Source organism: Apis mellifera, linkage group LG5 (assembly GCF_003254395.2).
Source record: "Apis mellifera strain DH4 linkage group LG5, Amel_HAv3.1, whole genome shotgun sequence".
In the NCBI taxonomy this organism is placed as follows: Eukaryota; Metazoa; Arthropoda; class Insecta; order Hymenoptera; family Apidae; genus Apis; species Apis mellifera.
The window spans coordinates 7594301-7621742 of NC_037642.1; the positions used below are offsets into that span (position 1 = coordinate 7594301).

The window sequence follows — 27442 nt, forward strand, 5'->3', positions numbered from 1 at the left end:
AGCAAGACGAGAATCGATTATTTCGATCTATCGAACGTTGGGTGGCAAACTTCGGTTCCTTCTCGAATAGATATACATAACCTGTCAAATATCAGACAACTGGTAATTATCATCTTTCTATTTTAATCGTACAATATTATTTCAATTCATTATCGTCTAATATCGTATAATTAACTATAAGGATTTAACTATTAACTATAAAATCTATGGACTAAAGTCGTTGGTCTCTATATCGATGGATAAAAATCAGTTCGCGGTCGCTCGAATCAATGATCGCATTATTACCTTAGTCTATAGCAAACAATCCCTGCTTTTTCACGAAGATTTCTTTTCTTGTCCGCGTTCATTCGTGCGCATGATCGATTCCGCATCACCTCGATTTTATCGCAAACTAATGGAAACTAGCACCTAGTCGAACAAATGACCTGTTTTAGTTACGTAACCTTGATCTTGATCGTTCTGATGTTTTCGATTCGTATTTTAAATCTTATTTTCTTTCTTTCTCGAAGTTTTAGATAGGCTGATGTACGAGTTCTTCGTATCGGATATACATCGACTATGAAAATAGGGACATTAAAGTTCTAGAATTTCATGAAGATCCATGGCTGTTGCAGACAACTGCGTCTAAATCGTAGGATACGGCAGCTGAAATTTTATGCGATCGCGTGATCACGCCTCCTCCACGAGTTTTCACGAGTCTTGACTCGAATGCAACGGAATGGTTGGTTTCCTTATCGCTAGAATTATTATTTCTCGCGAATTATTTCGAAGAATCTGTGTATTTTTAATCGTATGCCGCGCCATATTTCGTGCCAAAGTATCTTCTTTTTTGCATATACTTGAATATTCCCTTATTCATATTTAGAACATAATACGTAGAATATTAATTATAAATAAACAAAGTGTTAACATGCACTTTCCAAATATCTATAAAAATAACTAAGGGAATCTTTCATTCGAAACTTTTTAATGAAACTTAATTAAATTCGCGTGTTGCACGAAAGTTGTTTCAATTAGCTTCATACGAGTGATCGATCTACTTACATTTTGTTACAGTCTGAATATAATAATCAAAGAATGTTTCTCGCGATGGACGAGAAAGTAGAAGTGCCAAAAGCAGCGAGCTGAATCGGAAGTTAAGAAGTTAACGATTATTTTCCATGGTTCTTAAGCATTAAGAAACGAGAAAAAATTCCCATACCAACCACTGTATCGTGTTTACAGGTACTGGGCCAACGTGAACGTATTGTAGCCAAGTATACGTTGCGGAGGACTACGGGCAGTATAACACATAAAACGGGCGCATAAACGAGATGCTATCGGAGTTGGAGGAGGTTCCGCGTAATCTATCCAATTATCGTTCGATCAGAGCTGTATCCGTGATTGTTGGGACCCCCAGCCACCGAGAGAAACTTGACTGCGATGAAGAGCATAAGGGATGTCTGTACAGAAGGTTCCTATCCAATGCTCTATTACAAACCGAATAATATGGAGAAAAGCAAAGCAAGCGTTTTAGAGAGAAAAGTAAGTTTTCTTATCGATTAATTACCTTTGCTTTTTACACTTTATATGATGTAAATCTATATTATTTTACAGTAAAAATTACAATAAAAATATTGTAAAATAACACTATAATAATTACCAGTAACCAATGCAATTCTATCTTTAAAAAGAATGAATAAGTAAGTACAATTCCTTACTCATTTCCTTTTCTTCAAATTCATATATCATCTCCACGTCATTATACTTGCAGATCTTCTGGTTCAGCATATCCACTTGGTCGCCATCCAGCTAGTTATCAACGATTTATTAGTTATCGAGCGTAGAACCACTTGCTTCTTCATCGAACTCGATTCACGGTTCGGTTTCGCAGGGTGGGGTCACCGAAGGTTGCGCAACTCGTGGCTATTGCGCGGCGGTGCTGCCTTCCACACGATTGCCACTTTAAGTGCGCCATAATGGCAGTGGGCTCGCTAAGAAGAACGCGATCTTAAGAAACGGCTCACGGTGCCTTAGCACAGGGCTCGCCGTCCGTCTCGGTTTCGCTCGCTCTCTCGTAAGGCTAGCCGTCTCGATCGCTCAGGGCCCCGCGGATGCGGATCGCCGTTGGGCCTTTCACTGGGGCCTGCGGGCTACAGGTCGCGACCTCAACGTGGTCCACTCCCTCTTCCCTTCCCGCCCCTTCGTTCTTTCTCCTCCTGTTTCTTTCGACTCCTTCGCCGCTCTCCATCCTTCTCCTTCTTCCCTCCACCTCCATCCTGCCTCCTTTTCTTTTTCTCCAAACATTTTTACCTCCCTTCTCTCTTACCTCTTTGTGCTTTACCTAACCCGGCTCCCTTTGCCTACTCGCTCTTCTCCGTCTTCGCTCCACCGCCGTCTCCTTGCCACTCTCCTCTCGTCCCCGTTGTCCAAGATACCCCGACTCGTCTATTCTTAGTCACTCTCGTTAAGCGAACCCAACACGGTGATCAATGGGAGTTTCCAACGGCTTAACTTCGTCCGATAGGATAGATGCATCTCTGGCCGGATAGATTTGGGTTATCGCCGGTCGGGATGTTCGATCGAAACGTTGACAACGTGAAAACGGGTTCCTCTCTACCTTCCTTGGGAATATAAGAGAAGCGGTCCGCTCGTGATACCGACGTTTGGTTCGCGACGTTCCCGCGAGAAGAAGCGGCTTGCCCTGATTTTCGAGTCGAGCGCATACGTACATCGGCCGACTCGTGATCACGATCTCCGCGATCGGAAGAGCTTAATCATGTCCCGGCAACGTTGTATATACGGCGTATATACGCGACGAGTGGTATAACTTGGTGGAGAGAGAAGAATCGTTTATTTCAATGTATATATATATATATATAGGAATCAATTTTACAGTCGAGTCACTTAATCCTAACTACGATTAACCTTACGCTCTACTTCTATTTAGTAATCGGAATTTAATCGCACGTTCATCGACCAACGCACAGGATTACGCGAATTTCTCGGCTGCCTCGGTTTTATTTACGCTTCATCACGGTTGCCTCGTTAGGAGGAACACTCGCGGCTGTAATTAACTCTCCGCGAACCTTTGGAATTTATGCCGATATATGCGATTTTTGTTATAGATTCTGCTACTTCTTTCTAACTGTATATACATCGGATAGATCGACGTATGCCATAGATTATCGTTGATCCGTTATCGTTTCGTAACGAGCTTGAAAACGAGAATGATCCGTGATCGTAGCCAGTCTTCAGAATTTGAAACATTTGAAACATTCTTCAGACAATTGCTATTATTAATTTAAATTATAATCATACTTCTCTTCATCGATCGACTCTTGCGACACTTGTTCCCAGAAATCTGTATCGGAATTAATTTAGAAAATTCTCTTTTTCAGATAATTATCCTCAACGCAATATCGCAGTCGTGATAAATACTTTGGAGAAGAGGTTGCTATAATTTCACTCTCAAGTGGACACGTACCTTTCGACCGCAATTTGTTCAAATAATTCGAAAGCATCGGATATATTAATTTGACGCGGGTGAAGGGTACCCCGCGGTAATTTTCAAATTACAAGTTGGCCGCAGGCGAAGTACAGACCGTGGCCGTTCAGCCACACTGGCCTTTAAGACATTGTCTAAATAATAGTCTAATGGATAAGGTATTCCAGGGCTGGGACCAAGTCGATGGTGCCGCTTCCAAGAGTTGGCTGCATTGTGGTTACGCCAGGTACAACGATAGTCTATATTCCCTTACGACTAGCTTCATTCCCCTTTAAAGTGTTTTAGAGGTTCTGGAAGTGGGTGCTCGGGCCGTTTTCTCCGGCAAACTGCCTCGTCCCTGGATCCCCGGCCTGCACTTCATCGGCCGCTCAACGGTCGTTGCTAACCCGGTTCTTCAAGATTCATCCCCGTGTGTCTCGTGCCGACGTGGCCTCGGCTCTTACGGTTCCTGGTAACGATCTTTTCCGATAGCTTACACGATTTAAACGCGAGCTGCACGTGCATACACGGTCCGGCGCGGCCGCATAATTTTCAGAACGTATTTACGCGAGGTACTCGAGAGTGATCATCCTCGGACGGAAGTCCTTGGATGGACGACTTCTCTTCGATGGAAAAAACTGTTCGAAAGGTTAATCTCATTACGAGACCCTTGGGATCGAGACGCGGCCCGGGGATAGGGAAGATTTCTCGACACGAGGAAGCTTTGATGTCGGAAGAATTGACACTGGTTATCGCCGGTGAAGCAAATAATCATCTCGACGATGCTGTTTCGAAAAGAAAACATAGAACCTATACCTATATAGCGAAGAAGCGCGGTAACGACGAGTGGAAGATCATAACAGTTACCTTCCAAGAATCAATTGGATCGCGATGGTAAGAAGCAAGTTGTGGTATCGAGTGACGCGAAACCGCCTAAAAGAAATTCAAATATTTTCTATTCGTCTTTCTTTCAGCTGAACAGTTATACCAATGCCATTCCCTGTCCTAGACAATCGTGCTTGACAGTTGCAGTACAAGGATCGGCAAAGAAGCTTTCTCAACCGCGATCCTTCGCCGAAAGAAATTCTCTAATTAAAAAGTCTGAACAAGAAGAGGAACGACTTACGGAGTTCGTTCACCCGTGTATCTCGAAATGGACGAAAGTTTCACCTCCGGAGTGGAAGTTGTATAAATTGTCCTTGGGATGATGTCGCGTCCGTTTTACCGATAACACTTTTCGTGGGCTCTTACGTAAAGGATTGTTACACATCCGGATTTATCTAGATTTACAAAGCAGCATCGTAAAATAAATTGTCAACACGATTCTTGCTCGAACGTTATAATATCTGTCGCGCGATGTTGCTCATTAACTCTGTTAATTTGTGGCGTAATCGAATGAGAATCTGGGAATCTTCATTCCGGATAATGTTTCACGTATATCATAGCGCTTACTCTTTTTTACCGCTTATGAATGGATTGAAGAAGAAGATGAATTGCGTAATGATATTCTTTTTTTTTTTTCTTAACTCTTCCTTTTATCCTTTATTATTTCGCGAGAGATTATCATACAATGAGATTACACGGATGAACGTCCGCAAATATAACGGGTTTATGACAGTGTCAAGCGGTAAATAATACGCTGTTAATTTGTGGCGGCCATCTGACGCGGGGCTTAGCGCGTTTACTTACGGTTTCCGGCGAGCAAGAAATCGCGCCGTCCGATAATCATCTGCAATGTTATCTGGCTCACGATCACGGACCGTGTCCTCAGTCTGATATGGCTAAATTAGTTCTGGGAACGCGATTACCTGCTACCATGCAAATTGAAGTAACGTGGAGCGTTACGCCCCTCTGGTTACGTACGCTTGCGTATGTATATTATTTACCTGGATTCTTCTTCTTCCCGGTCGATGTTATTTCCTTACAAATTGATTCTTAATTTCTCAACTTCAAGATTATTTAAACGATTATCGCTCTGGAAAAAATATTTAACCGCTTCCTTCTACCAACCCAATACAAGATCAATTAAAAGGTTAATCGACACGGTAGCACGTGTCTTTTTCCTTGTTGAAGAACAAAGAACGTACGCGGCAATCAATATCGTGACATTGATAAACGAAATCGGAATTGGAAAGGGGAAATTAATCCCGGTAATCTTTTAATAAGCTGGTAATAAGATATATGGTAGCAAGGATAACGATCATCCACCGATCGTGGAGCGAAAGGATCCCTCGAAGATGAACCACCTACGGCTCCCTCCATCGTGGTAAAGATACGCAGCAGAACAAATTGGGGCCCGCCGGGTTGTTTGACAAATTTCGTCTAGCGCCGCGGGAGAGTGCCTTCTAATATCCTCCCCGCTTGATCCTTCCTCGTTCCCCCGCCATCTCCTCCTCGTCCCTCCTCCCGCCTTTCCTCCTTCCTTGCCCCCCCTACTCGAGCTTTGGTCCGCAGCCGGCGGCCATCCTTTAGCATTCGTTGCACGACCACTTTTCTCCCGCTCTATGAGCAGATCCGTGTGTTCCGTTCGAACGTGTGCTGCCCCGTCGTTGTGTATTGCACGTTAAGAATCTGCATGCGCGCACGTATACGTATATACAAAGATCGAGAGAGGGAGGAGGAGGGGAGGAGGGGAGGCTGGTACCGCGGAGCGTGCAATGCACACTAGCACGATAGGTGGTAGGACCCGGAGGAGGATGAGGCCTTCCTCGGCTCTGAAGAAGGTACCGCTATCGCCCTCTGACCTCTCGAGGCGAGCGAACGAGGCCTCCTTCCACCGGTAATTTTTCCTTCGGCCCCCGGCTTCCTGGTGCTACCCAGATCTAGATCATCGAAAATCGAAGACGAGGGTCTGCCCAGGTTTCGCGGGAAGAGAGAGCCTCGCGCTCTTCACGCTAAGGACGAGCGTTACGTGGATCGATCCAACCAACCGGCGAGACTCCCTCGACGAGTTTTGCACGCGATATTCCGATCGCCGGGAGATCCACAGGGTAGATAGTCTGCTTCTGTTGTCTCGTATTCTTTTTTCTTCGAAATATCTTGGAAGAGAGTTCTATTAAGCGGTGGTTGAAAAAGAAAGGAAGAAATTTAGAAGAAAGGATCAACAGGAAATATTCTCCGAGCCGATTTTCGCACGAATTCAAAGGCGTGACGTAAATCGGGTATATCTGTGACACCGATCACCCGTAACATTTCATCGCTATCTCATATCTTCGTGCATTCATAGATGCGAACACGGACGGATAACGCTTTTGGAATCGATCGAACGACGCGTGGAAAGTAAAATGTCCATCGGATTTTAAATGGGATGGACAGTGCAGTATATGAATGGAGGGTTTTACCTGGAAAATCGAACGATAGAAGAGCGATTCGAAGAGTTTTCCCCGTGGGAATGGAACATTTACGAAGTGGCGTGGAGCAGAAGCACTCGCATTCCGAGGTAAATAGCGAGCGAGCCGGCCGGTGCAACAAAAACATCGGACGTTAGGCGAATTCGAGATGAGAAACCGTTCCTTTCGAGAGAGAATTATTCAAATTGCCGATGAACCCGCCAGTTGGAACACTGTTCCACGCCGAGCACTGTAACAAGTACGTAGAAGCGGCGGGCTGTTCGCGCGCGCGCGGGTACTCGAGAACAACTCGAAACGAGGAGCTCTGCAGGAAATAATGTCGTGGGATTGTTTCGCGCGCTATCAAGGTTTCACCGGCTCGTTTCGAGGCCACACGTCCCTCTGGATGTTGAATAAATGAACGTGGCTCGGAGGAAACGATCCTTTGACGGATCGTAAATCGGATAAACGTATGTGAACAGGTATTTAAACGGAAACGCTCGTAGAGAACCGAAATGAAATAAGGGAAAGTTGCTGATGAAATAATGAAAAATTTAAATAAAATAACTTGTCACTTTTCTTCAACAGTATATTAGAGATATATCTAAGATTATAGAAACGAAAGATCGTTATAGATCGTTATAATTCATCAAACTTCCAGAATTGTGGAAATATTTCGAAGAAAAAATTTTTCTTTCTTTCAGAACTATAATTATCGAAAAGTTCAGTGACGTGAAATTGGTAACGCAATGTTATATTACTCCAAATATGATGATATTTATAAGATTATTAAACGTAGAAGAATTTTCGAAGAACTCGAAGAGAGAGAGAGAGAGAGAGACTCGAGGATGATGTTGACTCATTTTACGTGTACACGGTGATCGCGGATCGGCTCGATGACTAATCCCGATCCGGACAAGGGTAACCACTTTCAAGCAATACCGAAATAACGGTCATCGGCGGGAAGGCAAATTAACCTGGCCGACTTGGAGCGGCCGCTACCGTGGAAAAAAAATCGGAAATCACAATGGTCGATCCTTAAACGGTCGCGCGGCATTTAATTTCACTCGGGCCCTCGCCGTTTTCACCGTATAATTCCGATCGTCGATACCGACGAGCCGCGAACAAAGAGGGGATCTCGGATAAATAGCAGGCGTGCTCTTCCTTCTCTCGGTTTCCGCCACGATTTAACGGGAGTTGATACTGTAACAAGGACAACCGATTGCGTGTAATCTCTTTATTCTGTATCTACCGTGTGCGTATATATAGGGAGAGAAATTTAAATCGAAACGTTGAAGGGACGAACCTATAATTATTCCAATTTTATAGATTTTATTCAAGAGGTTCGTATATTTTGCAACAATTGCATCGTGTCTTATCGAGCCACTTTCCGAAATCGTGTCTCATTTAAGATTACGAGGCGAAAAAGAAAAGAAAGAAAGATCATCTTATGCAATCTTGAACAAGACTTTATCATCCTGTATTATCGAAGCGGTTTTATAAAATTGGATTTTTACCTCGAACCAATTAACTGGCGAATTTATATATCTTCCGAATATTCGAAATATAATCCGAAGCATCCTTTTCTTAACGCGTATACATCGATATTAAAAGTAAATGGCGTTTGAGAAAGCCGTATCGATACTCGAATCCGAAATAAGAACTCTCCCGTTCTAAAAAGGCGGCAAGGAAATTATTAATAATATCGCGCGTAAAACGTAATTAAAAAGCGAAGAATATATCGTGGATAACCAATTTTCGGCTTAACGAGCCTCCTCTCGGGGCTGAACACGATCAAATTAGCGTCCATCCGGTTTATTTATTTCCGGATCCCGTACGCGCGGATTCCCAGGCGAAGGTGGGGCAAGAAACGGCTACGAGTCTCGCCCGTAAAGCGATCATCGCTGTCTTCTCGTCTCCGCCTCGCGAGACGGAGAAGAGGAGAGAATCTTCAAAAACGGGCACGGCCGCCGAGTGTCATCGCTGCCAGGTAGAGGATAAAATCGGCCAATCTACGCGAAACCTTCTTCTATTCCCTTTCTCTCTCTCTTTCGAAAGGTGAACCGATAAAAGGCGGTTTATACGAGCGCGTTAAAGAAAAAGGCGAGGGGGGAGGTGAAGAAGAAGGCGAGGAGGATGGTGATCCCGAAAACGACGGCGGGCGAAACGAAAACGGGAACGAAAGAGACGGCCGTTCGTTTTAATCGCTAATCGCCAATTACCTGGGGCGTCCCCAAACCCCGCACAAGCATTTTAACGAGCCGCCGTGTCGCCCGGCCCGGAATTTTACTCTTCTGGACGCTCGGCTTCCAAGTCGTCCACCGACCATTTCGGGCCCCGCAACGCTCACCGTATCTCTTCCCTCAACTTCTCTCCGTTTCCCTCCTCCCTCTAACATTCGTGCGTGCGTGCGTGCGTGTGTATGCGCGCGTACCAATTAGCGCATACTTGGACGCGCGCGCGCTGTTGGAGCGTGGGTTTTCGGGGGAGAAATCGCGGAGAAATCGTTTCCAAGCTTCCCAACAGCTCTTCTCTCCTGGAATTATCGGTGTTGGTGGATGGCTGGAGGTCGTAACGGGGCGCAGACAATGAGCCCTGCTCGCTAATAGGAGGCGATTAGTCACGGGCCGGGTAAGAATCGAGGTAAAGGTGAGGAGAGAGGCTACCTGAGATTATTTATCCCCCCGGTGTTTGGGATAAATGACATCCCGGGTAGCGGGATTATCGCGCGGGGAAAAAAAGGGACGGGGGTTTGAGGGTTTGAGTTTCCTTCGGATTTTCGTAACGGTTCTGGCACGATGTTTACGGCGCCTTTAGATTAAGCGTACACCACTGTGGGAGCTAAGTAATAACTGGGAATGAGAATTAGAGACGCTGCACGGTCGCGTATATGTACAGAGGATGGAGGATGGTGGCGTGTACGTGACTGTGCCGTGGACGAGAATTTTTATCCGGTGGATCGATGACGGGAATATCTATAAACACGGAACCGAGATACAAGGAAGAGAATCTTTGTGCGGTGTTTGGATTCCCATTTGAGGAATTCGTCATAACGAATTATTATAACCCGGATGGATGGCCGTCGGGATGGTTACGTGATGCGCGAATCCGCGAGGGAAACGGAGATAAAATTGATAAGGTTAAATTAACTAAAGTTGTCAATTATTGCGCAATTATCGTGCTCGCGTGATTCGATTGTTACACACTCGATCTGTCACTTTCCATTAAACCGTAAACCGAACCTCTCTCCAAAAATTCCCAGTATCAAAATTTTTCACATCAAGTATTTTTTTTCTTATTCAATTATCCACCACTTCAACCTCACTTTCTCGCCGCCAACCCTCCACAAATTTCAATAGTAACTGTCGAACTGCGATATTATTCGAGATGTCCTGCTTCGGTGGCCGCGACGAGCAGATCTACATAATCGAAATACTGATCCACAAGTTGACACTGAGCAAGAGCAAGATCAAAGATCTCGGCGATTTTCCAATAGCGGTGAAGGTTCAATTCCTCGATTTCTCGGTGTTCGAAATCACGAGGGACGAGTTTTACTCGGTGAAACCGCCGCCACCGACCGAGGACGGCACGTTCTATTTCATGGTGGGCAGAAGTTGCCTGTTTATAAAACATCCGAAGGATCTGGTAACGGAATTGCAATCGCAGAACATAAAGGTCGGCGTGTTTCGCGTCGGAGACTCGTACCCGATGGCCGAGACCGAGATAACGTTGCCCGGCTGTATGTGCGACCAAGTGGCGATGGCCCTAAACGATCCCCAGAATCTGCCGAAACCGTTCATGGTGAAAGGTAGTTTCAATCTGTTGGACCCCGGCGAGAATCCGTCGGGAAGTTTGGAAATGGAAATGCGACTGTCGTGTTTGGGCCGATCGATCATGACCCACTACGAGCTTCACCCCAAATACTTCACGTTCAGGAATAACGGGCAGGAAAGGGAGTTCTGCGTCAGACGACTGCTACCGCCCAGTTATTATCCGGAGGGCGAGGCCAAGGAGGTGACAGAGTATCTGGAGAAAACGACGATTGACGAGGTGAAGGGGAAGGTGAAGGAGGAAGCGGCGAAGAAAAAGAAGGAAAGGAAGGGGAGGGGGAGGGGGAGGGGACGCGGCAGATGATTCGCGATTTCATCGTGGAAATAGAAAAATGATCATCCGGTATAGGAGTTCTGTTAATGCGGGTTACCATGGTGATCATAAAAGACACACATTAAATTAAACGATTGACGTGGTTAGGTTCGTACATTTATTGGCCGTAAAACGATTACAAAATTAATGGCGCGTTACGGGTAAAAATCTTACCAGAAGTTCCCGCTTTTTTTTTCTTGCGGTTTGCGATTTTTCTTTCTAAATTCTTGTGCAACACTGGCGGGACAAAAAAACGTAAAATGGCTCAGAAAAGGAGAACCGTGAAATCCAAGGGAGAACAGCTTTACATGCTCGAGATATTGGTCGATAAAGTGACTTTAAATTCTCAAGTACCGGATATCAATGTTGAAAATTTAATCGTCCACGTAAGGTTCATCGATTTGCCGGAATGCGAGATAAGCGTCCCACAACTTAATGACGATAGTCAGGATGATGAAAAATCAATGGTAAACTCTAAATATAAAAAATCGTGTTTATTTTCCAAAACGCCTAGCTGCCTTATCAGGGCTTTGAGATGGTCGCCGCTATACATGGACGTGTACCACAAAGATGTCAAATCCCCGCAGAAGAGTGATTTTTTGGGAATGACGAAAATATCTTTGCCACCCTGTTTGTGTAAACAAATCGCAGATAATCAAAAGAAATCGAACGATTCGTGCATGGTAAAAGATACCTTCGATCTGATCGATTATAGCGGGAAAGAATCTGGTACTATAACCGTAACTCTAAAATTATCATGTTTCGGAAGCTCCATCGTCGAACAATTTTCTCTCACTGGAAAATCCTTTACGCTCGAGGATTCGCCGTTACAAAAGTTTCTGTGCCCGTATATTTATCCAGAAAGTTTAAAGGAAGAGGAAGATCCGAAGGAGGAAGATCCGCACAAACCGATACTGAAACGTCCTGACTCGCCTCTACGCATTCCGATCGAGGATCCCGCGTTCAAGACCCTAACCATGGCCGAAAAGCTCAACGATCCCAAGTATCGAGAATTAATATACAAAGCTTATCCGGACGAGCCGACTTGCTGCTGCCAGCCCAAAGATCGTTCCAACCATCCTATGATATGCCCTTCGGGTTGCACTTATCCTTGCTGTATAAAATTGAGAAATCCCGATATATTATTCAACGAGGAGAACAAACGCGAAGATCCGTTGATCGATACTTACTGCGTGAACAACAGCCTGTCCGCTTTGTACAAATTAAAGCAGCTAGAATCTTCCTACGACATGCAAATTCCCAACATGGAATCTACCAAGGAAAATCGATTCAACACGTATTGCATGAACACTTTACACTTTCCGATCGAACAAAATCACACGTGTTGCAATCCGACCAGGCTGAAAGGTGGTGGAGACGTAGAGCAGATATATCTCGATCCGACTAGCCTTAGATGGAACAATTACGACAATGAATACAATTTGTACAACGAAAAAAATAACGAAATTCGACTGGAAGGGGGTGGCGGTGAGGATAAAGAAATGAGCAGTTGCAGCTGTTCCGGTTCGCCTGTCTCGGTACCTCTTCGAAAAACATTGTCCAAGGATAACGACGTGGTAGCCATTTTCGACGCATGCGTGCCTCGACCAACAACGACCGGGGCGACACCTACTTGCATTTGCCCTGGAAAGGATACCAAGTGGCCGAGAGGGGCCGCCAAGTGTATGAAATCGCCGTGCATGGGGATAGATTGTTTGATCAGGGCATTCAAAGATGCTCAAGATTTCGTTGACTCTATTGGAAAAGTGCCAGGATTGCCAGGACTCGGTTTAATGGATCCATCCGAGAGCCCGTATTTCGGCAGAGACATCGACAAAGATTATATGCCCGTGCAGGAACGGCCGGCACCAAAGAAGAAGGGTGCACAAGCAATACCGACAACACCGACAACTCCTACTTGTACAGCACCGTGTAGCATTCCAACCAAACCCCCCGAAGATATTCGTGCTCATCTCACCTCTTACACGCATACGGCTCCCCGACCAGTCACTGTGCCGCCACGGTTGGGAATCGTCCGCGAGGCAATACCTGTTTTACCGGAGGGAGGTTTAACAGTCGCACCTACGTTAAAACATAGGAAGAAGGAGGACAAGAAAGAGGAGAAATCAGAGAAACAGAAGGAGATCGAAGCGACGTCGTCTGCTGTGATTGAAGCGGAGGTGGGTCCTTGCGGTGAACCGAGATGCAAATCGAGGAGAAAAAAGCCCTCGGATAATAGTAGCGTGATCTTGAGTAGCACTCATATCTCCGCCAAGGTACGGACGGACAAAAAGCGTAGCCCTGTCTCGAAATCTAAGCATAAATCGAAGAAAGAGGTTAAATATTCTACGAAACGTCTCGGGAAATCCAAGTATGACAATATGACCGATGTTCAAAAAGACATGTCACTTATAGCTAGTCGTCAACAAGTAGGCGGTGCTAAAATGATGGGTCGTGATAAGAGAGGAAAAATGCTAGGACCAGGTGGAGATCGCACTGTTGCCCCGCATCCGCCGATTCCGATTAGCAGGCGAGTAACGCGTTACGTTTACTTCGTTGGCGATTTTTATCCTGGTATCAATTTTGGCCACAGAGATTGTATCGATATACCTATGAGAGTTCCCGCCAACATGGGTTGGTTGTGGAACACGATGGCCACGGCGGGAAAATTAAAACCGCGAATCGGTTGGAGACCGGGCGCTATCGGCCGTTATTTGTACGAAATGTTGCAAGATGCGAAAGAGCTTACTATGGAAGAACTGGAGTATGAGAAAGGAAAACCGGAGATTGAGGAGAAAGAGCGAAAACCTAAAGGAAAAATTGATCGTGGCAGGATTGATCGTGGAAAGATCGATCGTGGAAAGATCGATCGAAAAGGAGTAAAAATAATGGAACGGGCAAGATCTTTGCCCTCGAGGCAGAAGAGCCCTATGAGACGACCCAGAACGGGAAGAACTATAAGTTATCAATCCATGCAGAAACAAACGAAGATGGAAGGAGAGGAAGAAGGACCAGAAGCTCCACCGACTTTGCATATCCATAGAAAAGATGGCACTTATTACGTAACGATGTATCCTATTAAACAAGAAACGAGTACTGAGCCAACTTTGTCTACACCGATGAAACCGCTTCAATTTAAGATCGTAAAGAACAAAGACGATGATACAGACGCGACTAGTTCGACGGCATCCGATATGGAGATCGAATTCTCTCCTCCCGCGGCGGTTACCAGGTATCGCAAAAAACCTGATGTCGTTCATGTCGATACTCAAGTTCGTCAACAGGAAATTATAGATGCGTTTAAAGCGGAAGAGTTTAAGAAAAAGAGCAGAAGAGGTGTGAGAAGGGAAAAAAAATTAAAGAAAGAGTCTAAGACTTTTGTTAAAAAATAGAGACTACCAAATAAAATACTTGGAACAAGGGAAATTATAATACAATTGTGATATGATTTCGATATAAGACATTGAAAGATATATTAATAGAAAGATTGATATCATTTGATAGCGCAGATTTATTTTTATCTAATGCATGAAATAATTTTTAAATAAACAATTTCTCGTACATATTTGAGACTGCGCGTTTCGATTTAGTGTTGAGCGCGGCATCTACACGTATTTGTTGCGCATGTCCATCGAAACGTTACCGACTGGAGTTAAACTATTGAATCGAGTGAAATATCAAAGTTTTTACAGTACGTAAAAAATGGATATCAAGACACAAGAAAAGCAAAATGAAAGTATAAGAAAAAAAATGCTCGATGTGCAAGAATTGCGTATTGCAAAATGTCCGTCAAATTCACCATGGATCAGACCGGTTAGGATATATTTTAAACAAAATGGCGAACATAAAGATTGGGATGTGGTAAAAGCACATGATGGTGTCAATATAATTATTTTCAACGTCAGCCGAAAAAAACTCGTATTTGTTCGTCAATATCGTCCAGCATATTTTTATACATTTATACCGGAGAAATATGGCTCGGTAGATCTTAAACAATATCCACCATCATTGGGTTTAACCTTGGAACTTTGCGCCGGTATCGTGGATAAGAATAAACCACTTGTCGAGATTGCAAAAGATGAACTACGAGAAGAATGCGGATATGAAGCACCATTGGAAGCCTTTAAATATATCATTACTTGCAGGTGTGTCAATGGCAAACTAATAATTTATTAAAATGCTAAAGTATTATTACGTTATACATTAAAAAGTTGTTTAATGTTTTTTCTTATTATATTAAATGAAATAATAAGTGAAATGTTGGTGAATAGTGTAGTTTGCAAGTGCATGTGTCATCTTGTTTTTTTTAAATTATATGTATTTCTTCTCTTTCTGCTTCTATTCCTCTGTAAAATGTGTCTTACTAAAAAAGATAAGAATAAATATATTTATAATTTATCATCATGTTTAGTTATTTACTTTGTTATGGATTGATTGTAGGTATGTTTCCACTTTGGTCTGCAAGCAGACACTTTTCTATGTAGAAGTTACAGATGAAATGCATACTCATCCTGGTAAGCTAATATAAATATATATATAAATATAATTTTTAAGATTGCTTTACGATTAAAATAATATATTTCATAAAAGATGATATAGCTCTAAATAAATTCATAATATTCAATAAAATATTTTTGAAGAAATTTTGTTCCTTGTCCTCAAGTAATAATTCCTCAAATTAAAGGAGGAGGTTCTGCAGCTGAAGGAGAACTGATCGAAATAGTGGAATTAAGCATTCCAGAAGTAAAAGAATACATCAATTCTGAAGAAGTACAAAGTCCACCATGTTTACTATATGGTATAACTTGGTTTTTAGCTAATAAACCTGAATATTGTTCTTAATATCTTTTAAACTTGTTCAAATTAAATATTAATCATATTCTAAATAAAAGCATTATCCTTTAACTGATTTATTTACAAATAATGTGTATGTACATAAGAGAATGTAAAAGAGATGTATGATTAAGACAAGAAGGATGAATCTGTATAAACTAGCATAAAATTAATGTTCAGCCTCATCTTTTGTAAACTGGGAGCTAACCCAAGCAAGACCCCATTTTAAATTAGTTAACAAAAATTTTAATGCCTTGGTCCATTGCTCTTCTGAATTAAATTGAATTCTAAAACAGGAAATATATATTATATGTATTTAAAGATTATAAATATAATTAATAAATAATTAACAATTATAATTACTTGATAGAATAAGAATTTCCTGTTGCAGAATCTTCTATTTTTCCACGATCCATTCTATATGGAAGACAAAATCCACTGTCTCCTTTTTCTACCTGTTCCTTGAATTGTTGTAAACAATCGAGAAATGCTACCATTGCTGCATCAAACTTTGTATCCCATAAAAATTTGAATCCTCCACTTCCATACAATGGAAGTTCTCTGTGTTGATCTAAAGCTTCGATATAACTATGATTACCAAATGGCACTAGACGAAAACGTTTAAATGTGAGATTCATTTTTCTAGCAAGAGCTGTTAACAGTAAAGTTGTTTGTCCCCAAGCAGCATTTATTTCACTCCAATCCACTGGTGCACTTGGTAATCTGCCTAACCGGAATGAATTTATAGTTCCAAAATGTCCTGAATGCCATATATGAAATGTAGCATTGAAAACGTTTGTTTTCTTCAATCTTTCTAGTTGTGAAGCAGCATAAGCTAATTGACATTCCAAACTAATTAAATAATTATTATTAATAAAAATGAATAATAAAATATATAAATTAATACAACATGTTATTATTACCTACGGTATTCATCTTCTGCCAATATAAGATCTCTTTTGTGTTTTGAATATTCCTTCCAATATCTTTCTTCTTCACTTTGTAATCTTTCCCTTTCTCTTTCTTGTTGAGCTATAGCATTTCTAGTTGCAATTTCTTCTTTTCTCAATGCCTCTAATTCACTTATCATTCTTTCTTCTTCTGATTTCACATCTTGCAATTCTTTGGTAAGAGTTTCCATTTCTATATCTTCATGGCCTTGATGTTGTTGTTCTATTTCTAATTTTTTTAAATATTCATTGTAATCTGACCATTCTCCTTCAGTCATTCTTAATTGTTGATCCATTAGTAATAAAAGACTATCTGTACATTCATCACAGAGTGGATGATCAGCAGAGCTACTGCTACTGAGAATATCAAATAATGTTGCCCGTACCTTAAATAAAAAGAGCACGTTAATATTTTATATAAATTAATAAATAAAAGACTATAATAATTAAATGAATTAAATAAATCAATAAACAAACGAGTATATAAATAAATAAATATATAGCAAGTGAAAAAATAAATAAATATATATGTATAATACCTTTAAATGATGGCTCAAACTTTCTGTTTCCCCAGAGTCACCAACTAACATGAATCCATTAGTTCCATTTGCAGATTCAGTTAATTTAAATGGAGGTACTAAATGTTCCATACTTCCAGTTTGAGGTTCTAATTCACCCATCACTTGTTGTTGGATGGGAACTATTATTATTATAATTTATATTATGAATTTTTATATAAAATATATTATAAAACATAATTTATATAAATCCGTATAATACAATAATTATTTTATATATATATTTTATATATAAATCGTAAAAATACGTTTTTAAAATATAAATAAATTATGGATTATCAAAAACTCATAGAACGATGTAATTAAAAAATATAATTAAGAGAAAAAGACTTTCATTTTACTTCTTAAATGAGTAACGAATTTTATAAAATTGTATATTTCGAAATAGAAATTACCTACGTGAAAGTTCAGCTAAAGTATGTTCTCCCAGATGATAAAAACTTGGATCTAATCTGAGAGGTTGTAGACATCGTTGACACGCAAAACTTACATTACTCTTTATATCAACCATTTTTTGACGATTAAAAAATAACTTCAACTTCCAATGAACTGGTACGCCACACTATTTATAAATACGTATTTGACGCTAGGAAGACAGGGTCAGCTGATTTTATTTCTATGATGCTCCGCAAGATGGCGCAAATAGTTTACTTATGGCGTCTTTTTTTATTACCCACTATAATTATGCTTAATTTATAAGATTTAATATTTATAATTAAAATATAAGCAAAAAAAAAAAAATATATATATTAAGAAAAATTATGAATTAAAAATTATAATAAATAAAGAGATTTAATTAATTTAAATACTATATATACTATAATATAGCACTATGGTGTATTAAAAAAAATTACGATTTTGTAACAAATTAAATTTTAAAGATAGAATAAGTAAAATTAATAATTATTATAATTTTTAATATTTAATATTATTATAATAAAAAAAAACTACAATAAAATTTACAAAAGTACAATAAATTTCATAAAATATATTTTATAAATATTTTTTAGTAACCAAGTTGGCCAACATTTTCAATATTACCCTAAAAATCAGTAGAATTTCCAATTAAATAATTGAAGCTAAAGAAAATTTATAAAATGATGAATAATATTTTTTTCAATTCCTAAAATTATGAAAAATAAACATAAATTTTCATTTTATTATGTTTTTTGAATTAATTTTGATTTAATTTTATATGAGATATTAGATTGTAGTATATAAATTATAAAGAAATATTTTGATTTTTTTTTAAGATCGAACGATATTTTATGATATCTAGATTGAAAAGAAATTTAAAGTTCTTTTAATAAAGAAAAACAATTATTTTTTTTCTTTTTATTCTATTTCCTGTCTATACGTTTGAATAAGAATAAAAGATTAGCGCCATCTCTTGAATTATTTTAGAAAGATATTTTAAAATAAAATAACCGATTAACCAAAAAATAACTATTTTATTCTATAAATCATATTTATTATAAATTAAATTATAAATTATAAATTATAAAAATAAAAAAGATAAATAGAAAAAATTAAGAAAATAGATATATTTTAGAAATTCTTTAAATTAATTTATCATAGTTACAACAGATGGCAGCACAAGCTTTCTTGTTAAGTGCTGCACCCTAGTGGCGTTATTAATAAACTTTTAGTCATAGTTCGTTGTTTGTCGCGCGCTCAAAAAAAGTTTCGTTCGTTCTTTTACAGTGTTAAAGTGTTATAAATTATAATTTAATCTTTATTATACATCGACAGAAAGTAAGAGGTAATCACAATAACTATTTTTTTCTTATTATTTTTTAAATACAATACTTTATAATGATATATTGCTTCAATTTTTCAGACCGTTGTCAGATTAAGAAAAACCGCCATACTTCAAATCTGAAATCGCGATGCTCGAGGAGACAGATTCACACAGTGAGTTCATTATTTAATTATGATATTGATATATATGCATGATTTTTATATCTCAAATATTCATTTCGCGTAATATTTCTTTATATAAAGTTTATGAATATCGGGGAACATGTTCGAATCAACAGGTAGCTTTTCAATTACATTTATCATCCTACCTATATAACTTTAACGTTTCATGGACATTTATCATCGCAGTCCATTAACTACGTCATAACAATCGGTATTTCTTAAATGCAATTACATTAAACTTTCGTGTAATTTTAAGAAACTGTGTTTATGTTTCTCTAATAATAGCAACGATCTTTTGTCATCTCGAGTATTAGATACGATGAATTATTATGCAAGTGTTTCGTTAGTTCTCTTTTTTAACACGATAGTTTGAGTAGCGCAACGAATCGCTGACTCAACTGCCAATCATCTCTACGTTAATTTCTGTAGCTACTTTCAAGGGATATATAATAGACAATTTAAAGCTATAAAACATCTGTAACGAACATATTCTATTCGTAAAATAATGATATTTATCAAAGTTATACAATAACCATTTTATTGAAAAACTTAGAATTTTCGAATCATTTTAAATAATCAATCATTTTCGTGTAATTTCAAAACAACACAATTGTGCATACAAATAGACTTCACTAATAATCTCTGCATTATCATGCAAGAATATAAATATGCATCGATTATACGTTAGAGCTTCGTTAGAATCACCGTGCACCGTATAGCGAACATGACATCATGGAATAAATAAAGTTATGTAATATGATAGGTTAAATGCGCATATCGATGTTCAGCGCATTTGCATCCGCGCACGTGGTACTACGTTTCCACTTATCGTCGCTGTGCGGCGCTATTAAAAACGAATGGCAACCAATTACGCGGGAATGCAATTGCGATCATCTTCCGATGATCATTCATTGCAATATTTCATAGATCTGTTCTCCGATTTTGAAAATTGTTATTCAATTATCATTTATATATCCATGCATAGTTCGAAGCAAACCTGTTCAGATATAAGACTATCATAACTGAAATTTAATCACTCGTTCGTTATATGTAGCGAACGACAGAACAACGATTCCCTTAAAACGCAATTTAATGAATCCTATCCACGATTTTTATTATCATTGTATTTTAGAACTCTTTCGAATCGTAAAAGAGGGATCGACGTACGCGTGAAAAAGCCATGCAACGTCCTCGTTTAACGATTTCCTTGACGCGAATCTTCCTACGCGATTACCTGTGTCATCGGCGAGCTTACAATTTACATCGTTCGACTAAACACGTGTGAGTGCGTTGTGCGTGAATCGTGTCGCGTATATCGCGTGGGTGATAGGGAGAGGGTTATCGACGGAGGAGATCCTTTGAGAAAAGGAAGAGAGACGGAGAGATACGACGAAACGGGTAGAAAGACAAAGAGAGACGACGAAGACGAGAAAGTCGAGGAAAGGGAAAGGGAGAGGAAGAGATTGAGAAAGGGAAAAGAGAGGGAGAGGGACAGCATGATGTGGAACGTGAAATAAAAGGGGAAGGAGTGAGTAGGGATTGGAGGGAAGAGTGGCGTAGGGTGGGCGGCGACCGTTTCAAGCGGAGGAGTGCCGTAGGGGCCGATAGGAGCGAAGACCGTTGAGTTTGAGTCGAGGTGAGTGAAGCGCGGGCGTCACGGCGACGTCGGCATCGTGGCTGGCCTCCACCAATCCGTCCCTCAGCGGCCATGTTGCTCGTGTACCTGGGGCGGAGCACCGTGGTCTCTTGTCTTTTTACGCTCACAAAGCTTCTTTTCCGCTCGCTCGCTCGCTCGCTCGCTCGTTTCCTTCTTCTCGACGACATCGTGTCCTCGTCTTCTCGTCGTTTCTATTTTTTTCCTTTTTCTCCCCCACTTCTTCCTTTATTCTTTTTTCTTTTTTTTTTTTCCTCTCGTTCCTCCTCCGTCCTCCCCTATCTGATCCGCGTACTTTGTTTCTCTTGTTCGTGCTCGCGTTATACTTCTCGCAGTCGCGCTTCTTTGTAACTCCTCTTTCCGCTCGACCACCTTCTTCATCTTCGGGGGTAGCCGCGCACTCGCATCGCACCTGTGTGACCGGTGACGTAATACAGCTGGTATCTTGACCGCGAGCCGACCCTTTTCGCTTCGCTACACGAACCGATCATGTCACAGTAGCGCGGACCTTGGTGGTTTATGAATCCGCCTTCGTTGTACATCGATGCTTCACGTTTATATAATTATTCCGTTTCAAATATTCTATAAAAATTCGTGGTATCTTAGCTATTTCATTACGTTTTCAAATCAAATATCGTATTAAAATAAGCCCTTCGTATTAAAAAAAAAAATATATATAAATTTATCATCCAATCTTCGAGTCTTGGATTAAAAGAAAAAAGAAAGGAATGAAAATTATTACCTAGGAATCGAAATTATTATCCATTGCTGATATAATTGTTACATTTTCAATATTCAAAATATAGAAACGATATACCTAATTGCCAATACTTATTGGCATATTAGAGCCACTCCCTATTGGTAGATGACTTAAAGATAAAAAATACATCGAGCACTGAATAATCAAGTTAAAATAAACAGGAAACGACTCGTTCGTTACATAAAAAACGTATACCTATTCCACAAACTCTATTGAAATTCATATTATTTTATATTTTTATAATTACCAAGCGTTGTTCTTTTCCATTACGTAATTCGATTACAAACACGTTATTTATAAACATTCATTATTTTACTTTCGTATCCCGATGTTATCACGATTATTTTAATCAAACTTTTATTCATTAACTTTCAACTTTTAAATCCGCCAAAATTTCAAACATCCAGCATTACCCTAAGGTTCAAATCAATCCACCACGACAAATCTAATCTAATCCAAGAAATACATACACACACATACATACATATATATCTGGCGAATCCAAAAGAGGGATCGGTCTCGCGTGGAATCTTCCCAAGGATTGTTACTTCGACACCCGATAGAATCTCCATTGTAGGAATAGATATACGCGACGGCGGAGAGGAAACGATGGTCGAAACGAGAGGCCTCCAAGTGAATTATTCCCCGTCGTGGACACGCGCAATTATTAGGATGCCGCACGGCCACTCGAGTTTTCCCTCCTCCCCTCCCCCCCTCGCGTTTCGTATACCACGTCCTCCTCTCTAAGGCCTCCGCTTGATTTACGCCGCTTTACGCTCAGGCGTAACGTTTTCGCCTCGCCACTCGGAAATAACGCAAGCTCTCCGTACTTAACGTTTCGTTTTACGATTACGCGAATCGCGTATAATTGCCGGTGCCGCGAGGCCCGCCGATTGTATTTCGCCTTCGAGCCACCGTCAACTGTCCCATAGATCTTCCCGCGGCGAAACAGAGTTGGGATAATTGCGCGTACGCCGGCCACCGCCGGGAAACTCGGCAATTATTGCACACCTAGATGTTCTACACGTTCTAACGCGGATGGAATTCCGCGTGGGCTCGTTACTCCACGTTCCTTACGAATCAATTAGCGATAGGGGCTCGAGGAAAAGGATCTCCTTCCCTTCCGCCGATTTTCTTCGATCGATGTTTCCTTCCCTCCACGTTTATATACCATTTCTCGGTTTTATTTCTTATTTTGGGTAGGTTTTAATCTTTTTATACATAGATTATGGATATATATTAATTGAATTTGTTTCTTTTGGAAATGGTTATTATAATTATTATATTTGGCATATAGAAAAGTTTAGGGATTATTAAGTGTATTTTCAAGTCGAGTCACAAGAAGAAATTGTACGGCGAAAAGCTAAATTTTGTAATAAGTTTGCATTAAGGGAATCTCTTATTCGAGACGTAACTGCAAAATATGGAGTAGAAATTTGTTTGGTTTGAAACGAACGGTTCTTGACGTTTATCAACCTCTTTCCACAAACAGAGATAGTATAATTAAATATTATTCGGTTGGCACGCATAGCACACACATAAATATCACGATTGCTCGGATTTTTTTCGGTGCATCGAGGTTTAAGGTAAAGATAGCGATTCGACAGCAGTGAAAAAATACGATAAAAGGAATCGTCTCTGAATATTTGCCTCATATCAACGATACATTAAGAATTAACGGTAAAAAAAATGGCGATTTCCATTCCCACAATTTCCACAATTTCTATTATCCGTTCTCTCCTACTTTCAAACGTTATCTAATTTAATTCTTACATTTAACTCGAAACGAAATATAAAAATTTGTCCTTGTTTCTTTATCGAATTAGAATTTTCAAACTCTTTCAATATATTCATCCTCATTCATTTCATTTCACAATTTCACCGCTGTACAACTTCTGAAAACTGAAATTAGAATTTATAATTGCATCATTCTTGGAAAATTTCCAAGAACAATCATATAGCTGTATCGTCGAAATTAAAATTCCGTTGGAAAAAATTTTTCGTACGAACTTAAAAAGGGAGAGGCTGGACGAAAAAAAATGTAGAAAACGAGCGCTCGCTCGAGACGAGACGATATTCAACCGTTCTATCCGGTGGAAAACGCGGGCGTCCGGCACGCGGATCCCCGGGTATTTGCGTAACCCGACAAAATATACAGATCGAATTCGGAGTGATTTGTTTTCTTTGCCGTTAGAAATTTTGTTCGGCCGTGCTAGAGGTGGCTAGCCGGGCGAAAATAAACATTTTTCCACGCTTTTTCGCCGGTTGAAACGCGCGCGTCAAATAGTATGGAAACGCGTATCAGGTCGCATTCATCTTCCAATTATTATCTCGTACATAACTCATCTGTTTTCCCCATCAGCCAAATTGCCGTTCCCTCGCGATATCGACCGATCTCTCCACTCCCTCCCCTTCCCCCTCCTATACACTCTCTATTCTGTCAAAACTGCCGCTTTTACATCGATGACTTACGATTGGGAAAAAATCCTCCCCGAAATCCTCTACCATCCTTGTGATTTATTGAAAAGAGAGAGAGAGAGAGAGGGTGAAATTTATATTTATAGATTCGTGCAGATCTTTTCGGAAAAAAAATTCGATATAATTGAAGAGAAGTGCGCGATATTTAATTTAATGATATCGTTTATTCGGAAGATCGTATCAAATTTTCAACATTCATTCGTCATTTTGGTAAATTTTAAAGGAATAGTAAGTTTATTGCTTTATACGAGAGTGTATCTTATACACTTTTCTATTTCGTTCGAAAACATCTTTTAATTTCTATTCACGTTAATCCTCAAATAAATATAATTTCTATAATCGTTTCCTTCTACTTCCATTCAATCGAATCTTACATCTTTCGTCCTAATTCATGAATCATCGTGTCCAAAATCGAAATTCCCAATAATAATCATTTCTTAATTCCACTTAATTATCGGCGATCCGATCCAACACTCGTAGCACACCTATCTGTTATACATATCAAATCAGCCCTACTCGAGGCATCGAGTTTCAGGATTTCTGGTCGGGGTTCTGGAAGCGCCGGGACATCCCCCCGCTATCCTCAGTAGGGGTCAGAAACGGTATAGTAGAGATCCTGACTCCTCTCTCTCTCTCTCGATCCACTCACGGCGGGGATGCTCCGAATTCCGAAAACGAGACCGTGCTCTCCTCGTGGGCGGATCGTGGCCCATAAATACTTGCGGTGTAAACACGAGTCGCCGAATGTTTGGCCAGCCCGGGCCTCGGCCAACCGTGCCACGGATTCGATCGTCTGATGTAAACCCTTTGGTTAAATAAACCGTGGCCGCGGCGGCGGCGTTACCGTTGCCACGTTTCTCTACCGGCACGCTTGTCCGCGCGATTTGCTCGGGGGGAAGGGAAGGAGAGGGAGAGGAGGGATGTTCCTGGGCAATAATAACGCGCCCCCTATTAATTTATTAATCCCACCCCCGCTGCTTTCCATCGAGTGTCGGATGTTCGGGAACCCGCGTTGAAACCGAGATTTGCTTTGCGATACGGGTGGAAATTAAGATCGTTGCCCCTTGTCGTCTTGTTGATGGAAAACGCGATTTTATGGAGTACGCTTGAACAATTATTTGCCAGCTGATTTTTCGAATCGTCGGCTTACGAAATATAAGTGGGAAGGGAATGTAGGATAGGTTTTCATTGTGATTGGATGAATTAAAAGAATATTGGTTTTATGGATATGATAAAGTTTTTGGGAATATTTTAAATGTTGATCTTTTCAATTATGTAGGAATAAATGTGGAATTATGAAAGTTATTTAAATATTGTTGATTGTGAGAAATTATTGAAAAGTGAAGAGTCTAGCTTTTTGCTGTTATTTTTTTTCGAATCTCATCGAATCTCTTCGATACACTCGCGGTATTTGTATTTTTCAAGAATTTTATTTAATAATGTCAAAAATTTATCCTAAAAAGGATAAAGGATTCGATCGATTCTGAATTTAGAATTATTATCTGCACATAAGATCGCGTGATACGATAAAATATAATGGAAATAAAAAAATTGAACGGGTAATAACGAAGTATTCGAGAGCAGGAGAGGACTTTATCTTGGCAGTCTCTTATCTTTAGATTCGGGCGAAAACCACAAAACCACGGTTGAAGGAAGCAATAAATCATTTTGCATAAAGGAAGGAACAATCGAAATTTTCGAGGTATTGTCACGCGGCGATCATGAGATCCGTCGACGTTGCGACACCGAGCGCGAAACGTTCGATCGTTTCTCGTATCACGAGTTGTAATGCCGATTTCTTGGGAAAGGTGGAAACTTTCGATTCGTTTCTGATGTATTTATGCACGCGAGCTGATTATTGCACACTTTCGAATAATTATGGGTAATTCGTCGGTAAACCGAGATACGATTTCTCAGGAACGGTGGAATTTTCAATTAATTCCTGATATATTTATGCACTAAAATAGTTTCTTATCTTTAACGAATAATAATTTTACGTAGTTTGCGCTGATTTTATGTCTCTCCTTCCTCTTTTTATAATCTCTTTTGCATGGCATAGCCGGGGTGACAAAAACGGATAATATCGAGATATTATATATAATCGAGACGTTACAAATACGCGAACGCTTATACTCGAGTGTTTGATCGTTTATATTGAAAATATCATTGCGCCGTGTAATATGAAACGTATAACGCGCGTTACGTGTTTTCTTTTTTACAGAAAATATTTCTTCGCGGCGATATAAAATGATCATTTTACAAAAACAAAAAGAAAAGTAATAAATATTTATTAACTCTCGCGTATCTTTATCTCGTCGGCTACTATAATTATATTACTTCACATTCGACTCTCTCGAATCAAATCGCTTAAACCAATAAAAAAGAAAAGAAAGAAAAAAATTAGAAAAATCTCAACTCGAGACATTCCATCCAGATATCTCGTAACGTCATCAAACTATCCGAAAGATGATGGAGCGTCTCTCGTTGAACGAGATCGAGCAATGAAACTCATTATCGCGGCCCGAAAGAAGACGAAGAAGAAGAAGAAGAAGAATCGCGAGAAGTTTTCGTCGTCCCCTTATTCATAACGCGCGCACGTGCAACCGCGCGTTTATCGTGGTGCAACGCGCGATCGTGGCTTCGGGTGGGCCTCGCCACGGGGGGTTTCTCTCTCCCCCTCTCCCCCTCTCTCCACACGGACGTGTATTTATGGGCGAAAAAATATTTTATCATAATAATAACACCGAGATAGCCACGTAGGTAGAATCTTTCTCCCTCTCCCCCTCTCCATCCATCCCTGTTTCGCGGCGCAAATGAGCACTCCTCCCCCTTCCCACCTTCTCGTAAACGGGGAATTGGATGCTCGGGCCCCCGTTTCCACTCGAAAGATTCCTCGAGGTCCCCGGTACGACGCGATACGTTGGAGCGATTACCGAGAAAGTTATTAGGATATCGATCGAGATCGAGGATTTTTCGCCGTGTTTTTACGCCGCGCCAACCTCACCGTCCACCTCGTCCGCCCTGCCACCGTGCACGCGGCTGCCGTTGGAAACCGGTGTCGGTTTGCACGGCGAAACCGAGACCCGCTGTAAATGCACGCTAACGAAGCATAAAATGTGAGAACGAGCGGAACGTATTACGCCTGTATACCCGCTACACCGTTTCCTCCTTTTTGCCTCCTCTCCCCCTCGAGCTTGCTCGTTGGACGGGGTTGCGAACAGTGGAAAAATCGTCATCTGCAGCATCCAAGTTTCGCGTGATTGCGATCTTTATTCGTTGTCGAAAAGGGATCGTGAAAAAGAAATTCGAATAATTAAAAATAGTCGTT

The 27442-nt window shown here is 40.4% G+C and overlaps 5 protein-coding genes across 14 annotated transcripts in view; 4 read left to right on the forward strand and 1 right to left on the reverse strand.

The window, feature by feature from the left end:
* Nucleotides 1-7: 7 nt before the first annotated feature.
* Nucleotides 8-10930, forward strand: LOC100577015. Of its 9 annotated transcripts, none has more exons than XM_026440636.1 (9): nucleotides 30-102; nucleotides 510-721; nucleotides 1057-1524; nucleotides 1597-1682; nucleotides 1754-2842; nucleotides 3381-3713; nucleotides 3765-3938; nucleotides 4023-4360; nucleotides 4441-10930. In XM_026440636.1, the coding sequence occupies exon 9, from the start codon at nucleotides 10183-10185 to the stop codon at nucleotides 10927-10929; it is 747 nt and encodes a 248-aa protein (XP_026296421.1). In that variant the 5' UTR covers nucleotides 30-102; nucleotides 510-721; nucleotides 1057-1524; nucleotides 1597-1682; nucleotides 1754-2842; nucleotides 3381-3713; nucleotides 3765-3938; nucleotides 4023-4360; nucleotides 4441-10182; the 3' UTR covers nucleotide 10930. The 9 variants fall into 9 exon arrangements, with proteins under 9 accessions (XP_026296426.1, XP_026296421.1, XP_026296424.1 ...); XM_026440639.1 differs by having other exon boundaries at nucleotides 1754-2138; XM_026440640.1 differs by having other exon boundaries at nucleotides 1754-1874.
* Nucleotides 10931-11172: 242 nt separating this feature from the next.
* Nucleotides 11173-14641, forward strand: LOC107964493. The gene has a single exon (XM_016912356.2). The coding sequence runs from the start codon at nucleotides 11199-11201 to the stop codon at nucleotides 14328-14330; it is 3132 nt and encodes a 1043-aa protein (XP_016767845.1). The 5' UTR covers nucleotides 11173-11198; the 3' UTR covers nucleotides 14331-14641.
* Nucleotides 14541-15944, forward strand: LOC408833 (uridine diphosphate glucose pyrophosphatase). Its single transcript, XM_392364.6, has 3 exons — nucleotides 14541-15083; nucleotides 15379-15452; nucleotides 15623-15944. The coding sequence occupies exons 1-3, from the start codon at nucleotides 14641-14643 to the stop codon at nucleotides 15778-15780; spliced, it is 675 nt and encodes a 224-aa protein (XP_392364.4). The 5' UTR covers nucleotides 14541-14640; the 3' UTR covers nucleotides 15781-15944.
* LOC408834 (beclin-1-like protein) lies at nucleotides 15833-17905 on the reverse strand. 2 transcript variants are annotated; one of them, XM_392365.5, is made up of 5 exons: nucleotides 17699-17905; nucleotides 17261-17421; nucleotides 16695-17107; nucleotides 16135-16623; nucleotides 15833-16058 (listed from the first exon to the last, which is right to left on the reverse strand). In XM_392365.5, the coding sequence occupies exons 1-5, from the start codon at nucleotides 17808-17810 to the stop codon at nucleotides 15941-15943; spliced, it is 1293 nt and encodes a 430-aa protein (XP_392365.1). In that variant the 5' UTR covers nucleotides 17811-17905; the 3' UTR covers nucleotides 15833-15940. The 2 variants fall into 2 exon arrangements, with proteins under 2 accessions (XP_392365.1, XP_006564795.1); XM_006564732.3 differs by having other exon boundaries at nucleotides 17695-17872.
* A 1257-nt stretch (nucleotides 17906-19162) lies between these two features.
* LOC552079 (homeobox protein homothorax) overlaps nucleotides 19163-27442 on the forward strand; it is a 479885-nt gene continuing 471605 nt past the window's right edge. Inside the window, exon 1 of the mRNA XM_016912223.2 lies at nucleotides 19163-19213. The gene's annotated coding sequence lies outside the window, so the exon portion shown is untranslated. The remainder of the gene's footprint in view (nucleotides 19214-27442) is intronic.